The sequence below is a fragment of the Vipera ursinii genome, assembly GCF_947247035.1.
Source record: "Vipera ursinii genome assembly, chromosome: 1".
In the NCBI taxonomy this organism is placed as follows: domain Eukaryota; kingdom Metazoa; phylum Chordata; class Lepidosauria; order Squamata; family Viperidae; genus Vipera; species Vipera ursinii.
In genome coordinates this window covers 146,725,065-146,743,923 of record NC_139512.1, presented here as the reverse complement: position 1 = coordinate 146,743,923, position 18,859 = coordinate 146,725,065, and the positions used below count along the sequence as shown (strand labels likewise).

At 37.0% G+C, this 18,859-nt stretch overlaps 1 protein-coding gene across 4 annotated transcripts in view; it reads right to left on the bottom strand.

The window, feature by feature from the left end:
* GALNT13 (polypeptide N-acetylgalactosaminyltransferase 13) overlaps window positions 1-18,859 on the bottom strand; it is a 238,940-nt gene that overhangs the window by 42,031 nt on the left and 178,050 nt on the right. For all 4 annotated transcript variants that reach the window (XM_083350454.1, XM_083350456.1, XM_083350457.1 and 1 more), the window contains one exon: window positions 2,313-2,452. In XM_083350454.1, the coding sequence (XP_083206580.1) occupies window positions 2,313-2,452 (140 nt within the window). The remainder of the gene's footprint in view (window positions 1-2,312; window positions 2,453-18,859) is intronic.

Below are 18,859 nucleotides of genomic sequence, written 5' to 3'. Positions count from 1 at the left end.
CCCTGTTCTAAATGACTGAAGTCTGCAATGCTAGATACTGATTTGGACCTTCTTCTGAGTAAATTTATTTAGCACACATTGCATGTCTCTGTATAACCCTTTTATTTCTTTTGACCTGTTCCTAATAAATGATTAATGCAAATGTTAGTCTTGCTATATCCCAGGAGTCTCCAACCTTGGCAACTTTAAGACTTGCGGACTTCAACTCCCAGCCATAGATGTCTCCACATACTAACTGAGGAATTCTGGAAGTTGAAGTCCACAAGTCTTAAAGTTGCCAAGATTGGAGAACCCTGCTTTATCCTATATAGTCTATTTCTAGTTAGGGGAAATTCCCTAGAAGGTTGCCTGTAACTGAGAAGCAGTCAAGGTTTCTTTCACAGTTGTTTGAACTCCACAGAAACCCAGTGCTTAAAAGTAAAGTAAAGTACCGGTAAAAGTAAAGTACTTTTTCACTATTACTTCATACCTTTATTCATCTGGCTTTGCTATCCATCTATTAAATGCCCCATCCTGCAATTATTTCTCTTACTTGAAGCTTCTGTTTTTAAAATTTTCTTTAAATATTATTAGATTTTTTTCTTAAAATGTTATTTGACCAATAGCTCTGTAAGTTGGTGGATCAAATCTAGTTTTGGCATTCACATTTCTAAGAGACTGTCATTTCTCTATCCATACAAGCTTTTGGGTTTTTTTTTCTTTTTTAAAAAACACAGTAGATCATAAATAAAACATTTTTGCTGCTTAAGAACAAAATGAAAGAAAGCAAAAAAAAATTACGAGGGAAAGTTATCTAGCAATATATATTGCTTCAAAAGAAGAGCAGTTTCAGAAGAGGCTCAGTCATCACAACCTCTTCTTTCCTTGCTCCTCCAGAAAGCAAGTATGACTATCAATAAATTCAATAGTCCTACATCCTCTAGGGAAGATCTGTAGAGACATCTAATTCCAGAAAGATCTGGAAACTATATTCATTATTTTATATAAAAATGCAGTGACACTTTCTCTTTGCAAATTTTGATGTAATGGATTTTATAAATTATTGAAATCTGCTCAATTAACATCAGTTGCCTCATTTCTGTGAACATATCCTCATGGAGACGATGTAGCCCTACTCTCCAATTGAACAGATCTTTTTCAGGAACAGAGCCCCTTCCTTTCAATTTTTCTGTTCAGGTGAGATTCTACTATAATGGCCCTATCTTGGTTTTTAATTCTAACTTATTTTAAGGGTCCTGCCTTAGACCTGGATGATCTTAGTGATTCCCAATTTTCCTGAAATTAATGGATCTGCCTCAAGATCTCTGTTGATTAAAAAGGTAAAGGTAAAGGTTCCCCCGCACATGCGTGCTAGTCGTTTCCAACTCTAGGGGCCGGTGCTCATCTCCGTTTCAAAGCCAAAGAGCCAGCGCTTGTCCGAGGACGTCTCCGTGGTCATGTGGCCGGCATGAAAGAGCCTTGGTGGAGCAGTGGGCTAATGCCTCCTTAAGTAACACCAGCTGCCTGCAATTAGTGCAGGTTCGCATCCCACCAGGCTCAAGGTTGACTCAGCCTTCCATCCTTCCCAGGTAGGTAAAATGAGGACCCAGATTGTTGGGGGCAATAAGCTGACTTTGTAATAATGCCGCTTGGGGTGTGTGAAAGCCCTAATAAGCAGGCATATACATAGAATGAAGGCTACTGCTAAGTTTGTAAAGCCGCCCTGAGTCTTCGGAGAAGGGCGGGATATAAATGGAATTAAAATAAAAAAAAAATGACTAGATGCCAAAGGCGCACGGAACGCTGTTACCTTCCCACCGTAGTGGTCCCTATTTTTCTACTTGCATTTTTACGTGCTTTCGAACTGCTAGGTTGGCAGAAGCTGGGACGAGTAACAGGCGCTCACTCTGTTACGCGGCACTCGGGATTCGACCCAACCTTCTGATCGACAAGCTCAGCGTCCTAACCCACTGAGCCACCGCGTCCCTCTCTGTTGATTAGGCTTGAGCAAATCATTGATGGTGCAAGTGCCGGATTGGTTCCTCTTGAATCCATGGAACTGCTTGAAGGAAAGCTGATGAAGACACAGACATGGTTCAAGCCTTGGAACAGATGGAACTGTAGCTACGTGGACCAGAACAGAACTTCACATGCAAGCCAAGCGCCTAGTCTATGCAAGCAAAGTTTCTCTAGTCTACAGGGTCAGACTGTAATTAGTCTCAGAGTATAAACTGAGTATAAATTTGGCCTGAAACTAAATCACACTTGCGTACATGAGATATTTTTCATTTTGAAAACAAATTCTTATGCAAACAATGCCCCCCAATTCATACCTCTCCAAGGGAGTAATAGCGACGTGGAATCTGAGAATCTGGATACACATTTTCTAGGTACCATGAAAATGGTTTACATTTCAAATTTTCTCTCAAGGCTTTTCTGACTGATACATCTCCATAATCCACTTTGACAACTCCTATATTGTTAGGGGGGGAAAAGAGTATTCAGTATCTTTAAACAAAACAAAGACACAGTTTTAGCTTTAATTATATAAATTTTACAGTAAACTATAAACATTATCTCTAGGTCAGTAAGGCATAAACAATATAAATAATGCTGTTGCTTGACTATCATGCTATTGTTCAAATATTTTGTCATATGTATATATACTATCAGGAGTTCAGTGTAATAAATCTAGCACTCCTTTTTCCAACAGCTACAATTCTGTGAGTTTAGCCTGAGTCTGAGAAAGAATGATTTGCCTCTTAAGTCACTCTGTTAGCCTCTTCATATGAGAGTTCAGGTAGTCCTCATTTAGTGACTGCAACTGGGACTGGCAACTTGATGGTTAAACAAAGTAGTTGCTAAGCGAAAAATAATGTGACCATGACAGTTCTTACAGTTTAACTTCAGCTTTCCTTTGCTTTATCAGTCAAGTGTGAGAGGAGTTAGGCTTACGTTTCCAGAATTCAACTGACAGGGAAAATGGAAAAATGGGCAAATCTTATAGCCATTTCCCCCCATTCTCTCGCCCTTTGGAATGTTCACCCCAGCCTTGTAATGATTAACAAAAAAGGAATTAATGTTTGTATTTACATACACTGGAGAGGAAGGGATTTCAAGCACACAGTGAGGTATACGCATTGAAAGCAATGTACTAGCACCAGCTGCTTGCCTAGCAAGCTCAAGCTGCAACTCACAAGGCAAAGAAAAGCCTTCAGTGTGAAAGTGGTTAGGATTTTGTCAGGATCAGGAAGCAGCACCAGCTTATTAAGGTTAGCTTGTGGTTAGCACGTTTTTTTAAGGGATGCATTGCGTTACGTCTGCATAGGCAATATCTCTGTACTATCAGGAGGAGGGGGAAAGGACCAGTCAATTAAGAAAGGGAATAGCCTGCAGTGGCATAACAGTTAGGGCAAGAGGCTCAAAAGGAACCCTCCCTAGTTTCTCAACTTGTAAAGGAGACAGTAAGAGAGCTGTACTTTCAGACTGGCAAGATTCTGTTAATATAGCTTTAAAATAAAATATACCCTATTTCATCTGGTCGTATTTCCTGGGGAACTGACAGTGAGATATAGATACCACAAAGTTCATAAATGTAACTGTTCACAAGTTACTTTTTCATCATGATTGTAACTGCAAATGGTTGCTGTCCGAGGCAGTTGCTAAATAAGGACCACCTGTTGGCTTGAACCTGGAGTTCAACACATTAGTTATTATACCAAGGTGTTTATGTATATATTTGGTATTGCTCTCTAACGGTTACTCCAGGTTTCTTATTCCAATTGAGTAATCTAGTGTAGTTTTTAACACAGGGGTCCCCAACCCCTGGTTCATGGATCAGTACTGGGCCGCGGCATGCCAGCAACCAGTCTGTGCAAACAAGGGAAGCCCATTCCACAGGATTCAGGCAGCACACAAAACCACACCCCCTCCGGTCCGTGAAAAAACCTCTCTCCACGTAACCAGTCCCTGGTACCCAAAAGGTTGGGGATCTCTGTTTTAACACATTCAACAGAAGTTCTTTTCTGGCAAACTTGTAAATTCTGATAGATTTGTAGAAGATTGCAGACTTTTTATGAATAGTGCCATTCTTCTAAAGACAGAAACCATTTTCAAATTAGTAGAAGTTATGTTCCTTCCCAGTCCCTCTACAGCACACATAAAATCTTCTGTAGTGTCCCTCAATACTCCAAAATGGTTTTGGAGCATACCTGGGAGCTACAGAAAAGAAACAATGTGGTGTTTTGTGTGAGCGGTATTATCTGCTTTGCGGTGTTGATTTATAACCTTGTTGAGCACTGATCATCATATCTGGCATGGTTTATGTAATCTTTAGAGTAAATGATTAAGAATTAGCTTTCTTAGAATGCAATCTGAAATAGCTCTTAAATAGCATACTACTGTCAAATTATCGGTAGCTAATTAATTCCTACAAAAACAAATGCTGTTTATTACTATGTAATATCCTGGAGAAGAAAGATGTCTCGGTCTATGGCATTCTAAAATATTTGTTTAATAGCCCAGCAAGAGAAAAAACTATAAATATGGAAATATGGATGAAACTAACTCAAATTCCATAGCTTTTCAAGAGTTAAAAGTTCCACCCACCCCTCATGACACTGCTGCAGCATCCCGATGCTCTGCCCCCCATTGTAACCCCCCACCCCCAGCTTCCTCTCCTTTGGTCCTGTGGTTATAATGGCAACCAGGATCTCTGTTGCTAAGAAAGTCATGTGTTTCTGTGTTTTACAACTGTTTCACAGCACTTAAGATGGAAATTCCACTCCCAATTGCCTTTGTAACCTGACTAACTGCTTACTGGTATTGTCAATATATTTAGTTCCTGATTTGAAAATGTATTACAGAAGTGAATATAACAAATTTTCATTCTTTACATAAAGTGTCGCTAGCATAATTAATTATATTATAATTCTGTTATGTTCATTCACACAGGTAGTCATTTAATAGTTGCTTAGCAACCGTTTGAAGTTAAGATAGACCTCCTAGACATAGAACTACATACAACCCATTTTTGAAGTTCTGATGGAGACAGTTCCCCCCTGCCAATCACATGAGTCCATTTTGGGTACTTGCCAACTGGCTTGCATTTATGGCTGTTTGCAGTGTCCCATGGTCACATGACTGCATTTTGGTGGGTTTTGCCAGTTTTCACCATTTACTTCTGATTCCTAGCAAAAATCACCTATTGGGACAAAACAACCACTGTATTTGCTTGTTGATTGCCACAAAAAAAATTGTAAAATCACCATGCAGTTACATGGTGATCCACTTAATGACTGTCGTGTTTTACAATAATTCTGGGTCAGTTATGATTATAAGTTAAGGACTACCTGTAATATATCTCAATATAATTTTCTGACAAATAATTGTCATCCCTGTTTTTTAAAAATATGATCTAAATTGAACTAATATAAACATATAGAGTTGCAGTTCTCATATTCATAACTGATTTCAGTGATATAAGGGTTTTTTAAAAAAAATGTATTAAGGATTATATCAAACAGATAAGAATAATACAAAAACCTAATACATTAAAACGTGTATGTGCACATAAAAATGCAGGGGAACACCCCCCCAAAATAAAATAAATATATCTTCATTCTGTATCTCACCATCTTTCTATAAACCCATCTCTAAATCCTCAAGTCCCCTTATTCATCAGCAAAAGTTCAATAAGGATTCACAGAAGGAACAACTTAAATATTTATATCTGGATTTCCATTTAAACAAAGTTCCCCCTTTATTCTCACAGTCTAAAACAAGAAAATAATCCACACCATAGTTTTCTTTATAGATATCTGCAGATGTTTGAAGGATATCAAAAACCAGGCAATTATTTCAATGAGTTAGACATGTTATGTTCCAATGTGAACCCAAATGTTCTATGTGATCCAGAATGAATTAATGAATTAATGAATGCCCATCGGCATACTTATGCTAAAAGGATATCAAGAGAAAGATCAATGCAAAGTCTTCACGATTGTGTTTGACAAAATTGGTAATTTCAAAGCACCTATCTTTGCCAATAAGAAATACATCTTATAATGAAAGCAACTGCAATTTATGATGATCCAAGATCAAACATACTGAAATTGAATATTAATAACGGTTCTATCTAAGCTTCAATCTCAGCAAGATGAGGTAGCAGATCAAGATCTGTCCAGACAAAAAAAATAAAGCACTATACTAATAAAATGAAGAAAGTGGGAGTGAGAGGAGGAATGAATGATGGAGTAGAAAGATAACTAGGAGTAGAACTCTGTGCATTTAGTTTCCTACCTGGAGAATTTTTTTTAATCCTCTACCTTCTGAATCTGATTCTCAAAATCTTAAACTTATTTCACCCTAGTATAATCAGATTTTAAGAAACCTGAATTATGAGCTGACTTTGGAAGGCAAACCTAAAGAATGAGCAATTTTGGGGGAAAAAAGAAAGCAAATTTTAATAGTAATCCTTTTCTGTAATTTAACTATTTTTAATCATTTCAAATGATTACAACTGTACACATAATAAAGGAAAAATAATACAAGTTGTACTTGTAAAAAGATACAAGAATGTAAACAAGAGAATATTGGAGAAAAGAATCAAAATAGCAGTAAAATATGGGTTAATAAAACTGAAATGTTGTATAACTAATACATTCTAGTATATCGTTACAAACTTATATAATTTAATTATTTTTAGAGAACAGCTTATGTTTACCCTTAGTATCCAGCAGATGGAACTGTTTTCCCATAAAGTCAATCTCTAGAAAGAGAAGAGGTTTTGATGATATTTGATTGAGAATAATTTAGTTCTCAACAAGAAATGAAAACCTATTTTCATATCTAAGTTTCAAACAGTGAGTGCTTTGAGTTTTTTAAGTTGAATTATATAGATCCATAAAATTAAATGTTTCTCTATTTTTCCCCAAAACGTTTGTTCCAGGATATCCACGACCATTTAAAAAATTTGGATATAAAGATTAAATATTATTAATATTGCTCGTCCTGGATAGTTTAGTAGTAAGAGGTGAAGCAAACATTTAATTAATTAAAGGGAGTAATAGAGGTAGAATCTTTGTAGTAGACAACTCATAATATGAGGAAATTTACCAACCAAATCCTACAGCAAGGTTTGTGCGTGATGGTAGCGGTTTCATCTTATTTGATGATTTCTTTTATTTGCCCTTTAAATTCTGTTTGCATATAATCTATCCCTCCACATTAGGAAACTAAAACTCTTTCCAGCAGCCAAACAATACTACCAGCTCTTTTATGACACCCCTAACATTATAACAGTTTGGCTCCAATCTCAATATAATCACTGTTATTAAAACTATTTAAAAAAATACTGCATGTCTTCATTTCCAAAATCACAAGCAATTGTTTTGATGTATAGTATTATGAAAGCCACAACATTATCTCCTAATTATTAATGGCCTCACTTAATCCTTATGACATGGAACGCCCTGTTCTGTAATTTTCGGTATTAAATCAAAGTAGACATGTCAAAATCATTCATGAATCTGTAGGGCTGTGATAAACTGGGGTGAAGAGAAGTTTTTGAAGAATAGTTTCCAGGCCAAAAAAAATAGTAACTTTCATCATTGCTTCATGTAGCCATCTGAATCAACTCTGAAATATTTCAACTTTATCCTAGTCACTAGGTGTTCTCTAGTCAATAAGGAAGGAAATACACAGAACCTCAGAAGGATTGATGTAAGAATATATATTTTTACCATATTTTCAGGCACCCAAGCCCAGAAACTTACTATTTCAGTACAGTTTTACTGTAGTTTCAAGTCCAAAGATTATGAGACCCAGGAGAACATTGCCTTTGACCCAGGCGGTCTTCCTATGGTAGCAAAACTATCTACATTATATATGTAAATATTATAACTAAACAGCAGGAATAAAACACAAAAGAACAATTAGAGGTATTTTTACAATCATAAGCTAAGAGTACAAAATATATCTAATACCAGCAGAAAATAAAAATCCTCAATTTTATATCCTGCAGTTGTCTAAAATTACTTCCTGTTGTCTGCTAATCTCCAATAACTACATTCTCTGCGGGAACTTATCCACAAAACAAAAAGTCTATCCAGCTATATATCAAAAGACTGCTTTCAAGACGAAGAAAAGAAAAGAAAAGAAAAGTATTTGGAATCTGAGATCAGAGAATCTTGTTGGGCAAAAATTGTTTTTACACAACTATACAGATATGCTACTTTGGCTCATTGAAATAAGGGAATGGTTAGCATTGATTTAATTCCAGAATAATCCGTATTATCCCATCTGGCTAACATAAATGAGATCTTATTAAAAGATGATGTGCTTTTAACATGGTAAATTATGTTTTATTCTGGACCAATGGATTCATAACTTGTTCTTTTTTTTAATAAGAAGCATATGTGTGTTTGTATGCGCACACATGGGGAAGGCGGTGGGGGAATATTGTACTATCTTTGCTATGTTTATACCCCCTAAAGTCCACACTGAAATGAAAATGAGAAATAATCAGTTGCTCTACAGGTATCTTTGATTTATGACCACAACTGGAATAGAATTTCTGTCACTAAGCAAAGTGGTTAAGTGAGTCACACTTGAGCTTATGACATTTTTTTTGTCATGGTTGTTAAACATATAATTGCAGTTATTAAGCGAATTTCACAATCATTAAGCCAGACATGTCAAACACAAGGCCCAGGGGCCAGATCCGGCCCGCGAAGTGGTTTCATGTAGCCCGCGAAGCCATCCTGGAAACAGTGAGGGAACGGCCCCCACTGCCTTGGCCATGGCCCAGAGACTCTCCTTCTCCCAGAGACCCTCAGATCTGTCCCACTCCTGCCCAGGCCCCCATAGGCACCCTTGATGTGAACGATGTAGAGCTGGCCACGCCCACCCAGTAGGCCATGTGCACTCTAGCCACGCCCACCCAGTAGGCCACGCCCACCCAGGCCATACCCACCCGGCCCCCTGGGGGCAACCGCAATGCTGATGCGGCCCTCAGTGAAATTGAGTTTGACACCACTGCATTAAGCAAATCCAGTTTCGCTCATTGACTTTGATAGTTGGAAACTGGGAAGGTCACAAACAGTGATCCCATGATCTTGGGACACTGCAACTGTCCTAAAATACATGCCAGTTGCCAAGTGCTCACATTTTGATCATGTAACCGTGTGGATGCTGTGAGGGTCATTAAGTGCATACTGAAACAAAGAGATGCACGTTAACACATATAGTAAACAGAAAGGCCTTTTGCTTTAATGCATTTTGGCTATGTGGTTCCATGTATTTCTGTGTGTCTGTATATGTGCATTTTAAAAAATCTTATAGTACTACAAAGTATTTTCTGCAGTACTGTAAGATTTTTAAAAATGCACACACACACAACACGCACACATATATATGGAACCACATAGCAAAGATAAATTAAGTAAGGCTGCTAGGAAGAAACATATTTAAAGGTCCACTGGACTGCTTGAAAGATTTTCCACATCCGGTTGATATTTTATGAACTATTCTGTTGATAAATTATTATTCTGTTTCACCAAAACCTCCCTAACATAAGGAGTAAGACAAAGATAACACGTTACATTTTCAAATTCAATCTTTTTTTTCTGGTCAGCTTTTTCTATTATACCAAACTTAGTTCCTTTTCCACATTTAATTGGATTGGAGGAAATAAAAAGAACACATATAAGAAATGGACAGAGGGCAAAATACCTTTAAAATTATATAGATAGTTGAGCCTGCAGTGGGATTTAGTTTTCAATGATTTCCATATGTGCAGTTAGGAGAAAGCATTGATAACAAGACGTTTAGAATTGAGCAAAAAAAAAAAGAAGTTGAACTACAGTATGTACAAAAAAAATGAACATGTAATTGCTAAAATGTACGAACCTTTATTGAAATTTGAAACAGAACAAGCACAGGGAAAGACTGCATGATAAAATAGGCTAAGAATACAATATATTGAAATGACATTTAGATTATGTTACAACCTAATTAGCATAATTATCACCTCATCACGTAATCTCTTTTTATTATTTTTTGTCTTATATAATTTCAACATTTAGTATCATTTAATATTAATATTCATTTGAATATTTTGATTTTAACCTTGTTGTATGTTGCTCATAATCACTTGCTTTTGAGATGGGCTGGTATGTATGCATGATTTAAAAATCAATCTATAACTTCAGAAACCTGGTCTACAATGTAAAAAAGGTCTTTCACATTTATGTTGGAAATATGGATATGTGAGAATTAGTGTGGAGTTTTCTCCCTTTTTGTTCTCAGTAGCTTGTCCTACCAGTTTAGTGGGGTAGGGATTCTCCTTGGTAGCTCCTTAATGACATTGTTATTTTCTGCTTGATTTTTTTTTGTGTGTTTGTGTGTCTGATGTTAATCCTTGCATACTTGAGTATAGGCTGCTGGAGATACTGTGTTTTGGGTGTGATCATTTTATTAGCTTTTTTAATTGGCCGTTTTGAATGGCATGTAAATGTGGTTTTTCTCTTTTGTTGATTTAATAGCAGATTTGTCTGAATCCCAAGCTTCCAAGAATTTCCTTGCATTTTTTTAATTTAACTTGGTTTAGGTTGCTGTTTTTAAATTGAAAACTACGGTTTCATTTGTGAAATTGTATTGTATTGTCCATGTATTGTGAGATTATCCAAGAGGCTTCTTCAGCTCTGACTGCATGATGGGGAATGGAAGGATTTATACTCCTTGCAGACAGCTGGTCATTTGCATTCTTTTAGAGAATTGTTGAGGCCACCTGGAGGGTTATCTGTTTTGTCAGGGTCACCTGAGTTCTGCAAATGGGTGTGGAGCCTTCTTGGCATTGCAGAATGTTAACTGTTTCAAGTAAAGTTAATTATTATTAATTATTCTCTCCACCTCCATGATCCTCACATGGACAAACAAAGGCATCCCTTCCTTGTCATACTCTTACAAACTTATTTTTATTCTTCCATGTGCTAAGTTCCATTTAGTTAGTAAATTTGCTCTCTAAAACTAGTTTTCTTCTTATAAGTCTCCCTAAGCTGCTCCTAGTTCAGCCAGAAGCAATGCCCCAATCACACAAAATTGGCAAGGAGTTGCCGTAAGTAAACCATCAACAGTAACAAGTAATCGATAACAGCACTCAGGATGCAATCATCATCAACTCTTCTCCTGGGTTCTTCCTTTTTCCTCCACCTCCCAACTTACCTGTTCATTTGTTTAGTGATGTCTTAAGATGACACCCCTAATCCCTGTTCACTCACTCCTTCAGCTTCTCACTATGACTCTAATGCCCTCCCCCCTTTTTTTAATAAATGAAACACTTCCATCTTCCATAAATAACGAAACTGCTGCAGTGTGATATTTCATCAGTAGAGGGAGGTGTGGTTCTAAAAAAAAACCCCAACAAACTCAACAACCTTTACAAATAAAAAGGATTGGATTATCCTCTTCTGTTGAAGGAGTAGAGCTATCAAGTTTTACACCCCTAATTTAGAGATGGAAAGTAAAAAGTAATCTTTTGAACTGAACTCAGAAAATGATTTAGTATTGGTGTAATATAAGAACTGAAATGTGTGTTTCCCCACAAACTACTTGGCAATTTCTCTACTGACTGAAATTTCTGCTTCTGTAAAAAGCATGCTGTAGTTCTGTCTGTCTGTCTGTCTGTCTGTCTATCCCACCCATCTTACCATAAGGTAATTCTGGGCAGCTTACAATGTTAAAAGATAAAATTGTATATATAAAATACTACAACAATATAAAAATAGAAAAGACCTTACCTAAAAGACGGGATGGGAGGAAGCAGGGTGAGCTGGGGGAGGTGAAATCTGATATTAATCTATCAACCACCTCCAACATGAAGACCCTCCTGTGGAGCCCCAAGAGTCTTTAAGCTCTTATGGAGGGTCAGGAGGGTTGAAGCCAACCTCACTCTAAGGGGCAAAATGTTCCAGAAGGCAGGCACAATGGCAGAAAAGGCCCTTGTCCTGGATTCCACCAGCCAGAATACCCTGGCACCATGCCTCCTCTGCTAGCACCCAAGGGTGGGGGTGGGGGTGGGCCTATCCCAGTGGGATGAGTTGGTCCCTTAAGTAACCTGGACCCATGCCATGAAAGATTTTAAAGGTAATTACCAAAACCTTGAATTGGTAGCCAATGCAGCTTGCTGAGCATGATGCTACATGGCCCGCAGGGGTAGGCAACCTTGGCTCTTTTATGACTCGTGGACTTCAACTCACAGAATTATGGGAGTTGAAGTCCACGAGTCATAAAAGAGCCAAGGTTGCCTACCGCTGTACATGGGCAACCTTTGGGGCCCGAAAAAATGCCTGCACTGCTATACCCTGCACCTCACATGGACTTGCCCCATATAATCAGTTCATATGCAAATAATTTTTCTCACTCAATGGATTGCTATCTCAAACTCAGATTGAATTAAAATCATCCCAACCCTCTGCAATTGAGAAATTACTCCAATATTATTTGCTTGGGAATACTGACAAGGTCCTTAGTAGGACAGCTTTAAAAGAGGCCTGCCTGCCAATGCATTCAGACAAGAAGCAAAAACACCTTCCATTAAAGAGGTAGCAATAGTCTGTCAACCTGGTTCTGATTTAAAAAAAACCAACACCTACGGATTACATCCACGCTCTCAGGCTTTGTAAAAGGAATATTATCTATAACTGCTCAAATAGCTTGAATCCTAGCTGCATCCATTTGACTTAACTACGATTGGTTCTAACGGTGCTCTGTTAACATGCATTGGTCACAGCCAGCTCGAATACTCCTGATGTTGGTTTGCTAGGTTTCTTATGAGGAAAACTCACTATTGAGAACTTTATTGAAAATACCATTCCAATAATCAATTTTTCGGGGCACAATGATGACACAGAGATAAACTGACTCTGCAGTTTCATTATTTTCAGACACTCAGAACAAGCTTGTAAGCCGCCCTGAGTCTTCGGAGAAGGGCGGGATATAAATGGAATTAGGTAAAAATAAAATAAATAAAAAGGTAAAACGACTCAAGCTTTAAAATGGCCTCCACAGACTCATCAACTGCTGATGCTAAAATATAACCCATGAGGTATTTCCAGAGAAAATGTCTTCAGTGTACACATTGAATACATTCCTCAACCTTATCTTTGAAAGACTCCACTAGAATTAATCAGCAGGGTGGATAAGGCACTATTACTGTATACCCAACGGTATCTTGTAAACTAATTCCAGGTATATTTCGATGCACTGAATTCCAGTTGTTATTTTTTTCACAACCCACAGCCAAATTGATGCTATACATGGAAGGTACCTAAAAGGTTGTCTCCTTTAAGAAAATCTCGTCCATTGCCAACTTCTTCCAGATTTTTTTTTAACTTTCCAATGTAGCTGACTGCCTAGTCTTCTAAGCACTAACATGGATTGACCCTGCTTTGTTTTCTGAGATCAAGATCTCTATCTAAGGTCATTTTCATCCAGGCATATTTTTATTACTCAAGCCAAGTTACAACTAATCTTTCCAGGATGAGTTGTGGATAGTAAGTGCTTATTAACCATTTGGTTTCCTGCTCTATCAACTCCTCTTATTTATTAATACGATACACTTTCACTGACTGTGATCCATGCCATATCAAACCCTAAAAGATCACAATGGTCATTTTAAAACCACCCTATTTTCTTCACATGAAGCGCTGGACTTTAAGAAATTTGTGCAAATCTCACAGTCAGTGAACCTATGCAAATATATTGCATGGGGGTCAATAATTTACCCATTCATCTCTTTTCCTATTCTATTTGGTTCTTAAGCTTAATTTTAAAAATTGGGATTGTGTATCTATCTCTTATGAACGACTGAGTTGGGATTTTATTTAGTTCTCCCTTCAATTTAGTATATTAAAGTCCATTCCTTCCTCATCAGTCTTTGGTAAAAAGCAAAAGGTGACTTCATGAACTATTAAATGAAAATTAAAGCTAATCCTATTCTAATTAAATAAACACTGGCTGTGTGGCTGCAGCCGAAGGACACGTTTTCATCCTTTTCCCCTTCCTCATATGCATTTGGGGAAATGAAGACCAGCATACACTTCTTTTATCAAAATCAGGCTCTTCCTTCTTGATTAAAGTTACATGTGCTTTAGAGTACACGGGTACTCTAGACTACATGGGTAGTCCTTGATTTATGACAGCACTCCCCCCCCAAAAAAAGCTATTTTAAGTTGATTCCAAAGTATGCCCCGGTCGCATTTTACAACTGATTGCAGTGCCTGCAATTTACTTCAGCTTCCATACAAAATTAGCCCATAGTGGATTATGAATTTGCTTAACAACTGCAATATTTGCTTAATGATAATGGCATTTGCTCAACAATCATCATAAAAAAGTCATAAAACTTGGTCTGGTCATATGGTGGCCTGCTTTACGACTGTCACATCTTATGATCACAACTACAGGCTCAATTACAATCGTAACTCTAACACTACCTGTATATAAAAAACACTTTGAGGCATATTTGAGATTTGAAAATGTATATACTTCTCCAAACTCTTCTGCCTGAGTACATCCATCTGCTAGTGAAAAGGCATGAAAATGGAAAAAATTTGGAGAATAGCGCATCTTTTCTGGAGCAGATAGGCTCCCTCAATCCAGAAACACTGTAATGTGTTTTATGTACTTCACGTTAAACGTCTATAATTTTTCACTGATGGAAGGAAAAAAGATTACATAGATTACCGGTAATCTTAGAAATACATTTTAACTAACTGTAACTCAAACTGTAAATGAAATCAACATTAAGGGGTTGTTTTTAAATTTTTTATTAAAGTTTACTGTAAGATAAAAATACAAAAAGAAACAAAAGTTAGAAAGCTAAGAGAAACAAAGAGAGGGCTGCAAAGAGAAAGAAAAAAGTAGAGAATTCCAACTTCTTTCAGTGCAATTGAATATCCCCCCTCAAAAAAAAAAAAAGAATTACAACCTCAACCTTTTGCTTCACATTTCTCAACACTTCAAGCTGTTTTGATAATAACAACATTATTCTAATTGTTAAAACCTAAAATAATCAAAGTTTCATTTTATTTCAGTTTGGAGCAAAAACATTTTGATCTAGTCTCACATGCATTTGTTTTTGGGGTATGATCCATGTCACTCAAAAGTCACACAGAGAAGCAGCTCTGGTTGTTTCTACATTCTCCTTGAGAATGTGACTATATGAATTGTGCTAGCCAAGTGATATATATTGTGGATTTCATTGCAATTAGCAAAAATAAGTTATCCTTGGCATTAGAAGCAAATTACAGTAAAAAACACTGCTGTCTGGATTCAATCCCCTCCTTCCCCTGGCGAAGATGCCCTTATAGTGTATTTATAGCAAGCAATCAAAAAAAAAAGAAAAAGAAAAAGAAAAAAAACTTCCATAAGAAAACAATGGAAAAGAGCTTCTACCATATGGCTGTCAAAAAAACCCTTACCCATGAAATCACCAAGCTGGTCTTAAAAGGAGAATTTTCCCTATATAAAAAGCTGTCTTGTACGCTATGCAAGTACTTGCAATTCTTTGAAATGCAAATTGATATTGCACAAACTGGTCTTTTAAATTTCTATATTGCTTTCCCCTCACTGGGAGATTTATAATGTTTATAATCCATCCATTAATATTATAGAACCATAGTTAAAAATGAGGACTTTGAACTTAACATGATCTCACATCAAGAAGGAAGAGCAGACAGAAAAACAAGATCCGGACAAAACCCTGGACAATTCCACTTTGTTGACTTAAAAGTTGCACGGTCATCCGAGAATAAGCCTGGAGACCTCCTCCTACCTGATAAATATGGGCACGTTCACAACTATGTATTCTTATACACAATGAAATGAATAATTGCCTGTAAAGCACAGTACCCCATTTATAAAATTAGCTAACCCCCCCAACTATCATATTTATAACATACATTTGTAAACAACAGAAAAACTCAGTTTTGTCCATGTCCAGTGGTGGGATTCAGCCAATTCGCACCACTTTGGCAGAACCGGTAGCTAATTTTTTTTTTTTTGTCCAGGCCCAGAATGGACTTCCGGAAGCGGCATCCACGCCGAGAACCGGCTGTTCACATATTTGAATCCCACCACTGTCCATGCCCTTCTATCCAGCAACAAACACACAAACACAAACCCCAGGAGGAAGATGGGGCAGAAGAAGAGATAGCACCTCTGGGAAAAGAAGAAAAAAAGACAAAAAACACCTGGATGAAACAGAAATTAAAAAAAGAGAGAGAATCCTGCTGATGTGTTGCAAAAAGAAAAAAAAAGGTTAAGTTCACCAGAGAAACAGACTTTTCTTTTATTGTTGTAAAAGGGAGAAACTGTTTTTCCTGGAGAACTTAACCTTTTTTGTAACACCTCAGCAGAGAACTCTGCAGTCTGTTGCATTTCTTGCCCACTTTTTTGATTTCAATAGCTTCCATTCTTACCACCGAGTGTCAAATGAGCTGGTAATTTTGGGACTAGTGCATGTAATAAAACCTCTTATTCCCATCTCCTCAGTGAACAACCATTTGTTCAGTGATTCTTCAAACTCACAACAGTGTTGAATGAGGGGGACTTAAGACAGGTCCTTGCTGTTGCAGTAGTCACATAAGTATCATTCAGATGCTTGGCAACTGGCTGGCAATTATGATGTTGTGGTGTCTTGCAATAACGTGATTGCCATTTGCCACCTCCATTGCTGGCTTTCCACAAGTAACGTCAATGGGGAGGCCCCCAGGAGCTCACAAATGGCAATCATATGATGTGGGACATTTGCAACCGTGTGGGATTCAGCTAACAATGGCAACTGGGACTGCCACAATTGCTACTGTAAGTCAGCACAGATGTGACATTGTGCTTTATAATGGCAGCAGTGGCCTGCACTGTCAAATGTATCCAAATGTTAAGATAGAGGCATATTCACATATGAGTGACAGTTAAGGTGCGAGGAAGAAAAATGTATTTACTGAGTAATGTATGATCCATGTAATTTATTGATGCCTGTAATTTTAAATGGTGTGTTAGGATCCTGGGGAGGGAGGACTTTGGACAACTTAGTAGTTTTATTTATTTATTTATTTTTTAATCTAATCAGGTGTGTGCAAGCAAAATGAGAGTGCTGTCAAAGCTCACTCCCTCAGACATACAGAAATGAAGTGCAAGCAAGCCCAGCATGAATTTGAGAGTAGTGGTCACAATTGTTAAGGGAATCACCACACTCAGTACTACACTAAAGTCAATCTGGCTTCCCTATTGACTTTGCCTGTCAGAAGGTCTCAAAAGATGATGGCAGGACCCTGGGACACTGCAACCGTCATAAATACATGCCAGTTGCCAAGCGTCTGAATTTTTTATCACATGACCACGGGGATGCTACAAAGGTCATAAGTGTAAAAAATGGTCATAGGTCACTTTTTTCAGTGCCCCTGTAACTTTGAACAATCACTAAATGAATGGTTGTAAGTCTAGAACTACCTGTATTCCATAAAATGGATCAAAATTACAGAGGGTAATAATTCAGTTGTTGGGGTCTAAAATCACGCCTTTCTTCCCCACTCAGTCTGGTCTTTCAGTGCCCTACAATGATTTACTCAAGGGTGGCTCTGGATGGGAGAGAATCCAACCAGAGACTTAGTAGCCCTGAGCAAGGTACATTAATATGTTAATGATTAATCTTTTTAAAAATAATTTTATCGGGGATTGTGAATGAAAAGAATAAAAATAAATACCCAATACAAAAAAATACAGAGAAAAATAAAAAAAGTGTGATAAAGGACAAAAAAAGAAAAAGAAAAAGAGGAAAGAAAAGAAAGAAAAAACTTCCCTTTTCATCCCAGCAAGGACAGGCACCTTTAACAGTTTATCATCATCTGTAAATGCAACATAATCTCTCTCTTCACCCCATAGCAAATCTCTTAAGTAAAGAACATAATCCAAATGCACACAAACACTACATGAATTGTGGTGTGGATCTTTGTTTCTGTTTGTAGATACTGAATTTGAGAGAGCCATTCAGTGACTAAAGAGCATGGGCAATTTCACCCCCATTTTCCATTTTCCAGTCATACTCTGATTATTTTCTGCTTCAGGTTTTTTTTTTAAAAAAGCAACTCAAAAATATAGATAATATTCTGCAATATATGCAATTTGTATGAATGTTTTCCAAGAAATGAATTATTTGAAAGCAATTTCTCTCATATAATGCAGTTTTGTGTTTCTTAAGTTATATATAGGGACTTTTCTGCCTTTGTGTATTTTTGTGTTCCAAACTGCAAAGGAAAATTAAAAGTATTTTTGCATTAAACATCACATACAATGTTTGGATTTGTAAACTGCAGTTCCAAATTAAAATTATATGGAATTAAAATTAATTATGCCCAAATTAAAATGTATACTGAATAAATTGCTCCCTACCTTTACAATTGATTTCTGCATACAATTCCGCTGTCTGGGAGTGTTTTAATGAAAGCCTTGTTTATACAGAGACAGAAAATTCTATTTTTAAGAACAGGGATAGAATTGACAGTACAATTCTATGTATTCATTTGGAAATAAACCCCAGGGTATACAGTGAGTTATAACATATGTTGAGCAAGCCCTAATATAATCAATTCCATTTTACTTGAGGGTAAGCCTATTTGATAAAATGGGACATAATTAATTATAATCATTATCCTTCCTAAAAAAAAGATTCTCTCTACTAACCATAATTAAAAATGTAATCAAAATAGAAAATCACCACAAAGCAATTATAATGGCTATAAACCTTTGCATTATGCAACATTCAGAGTTATTAGCTGACACCACTTTTTTGATGTAAAATTAATAGCAAATTGAAAAATCA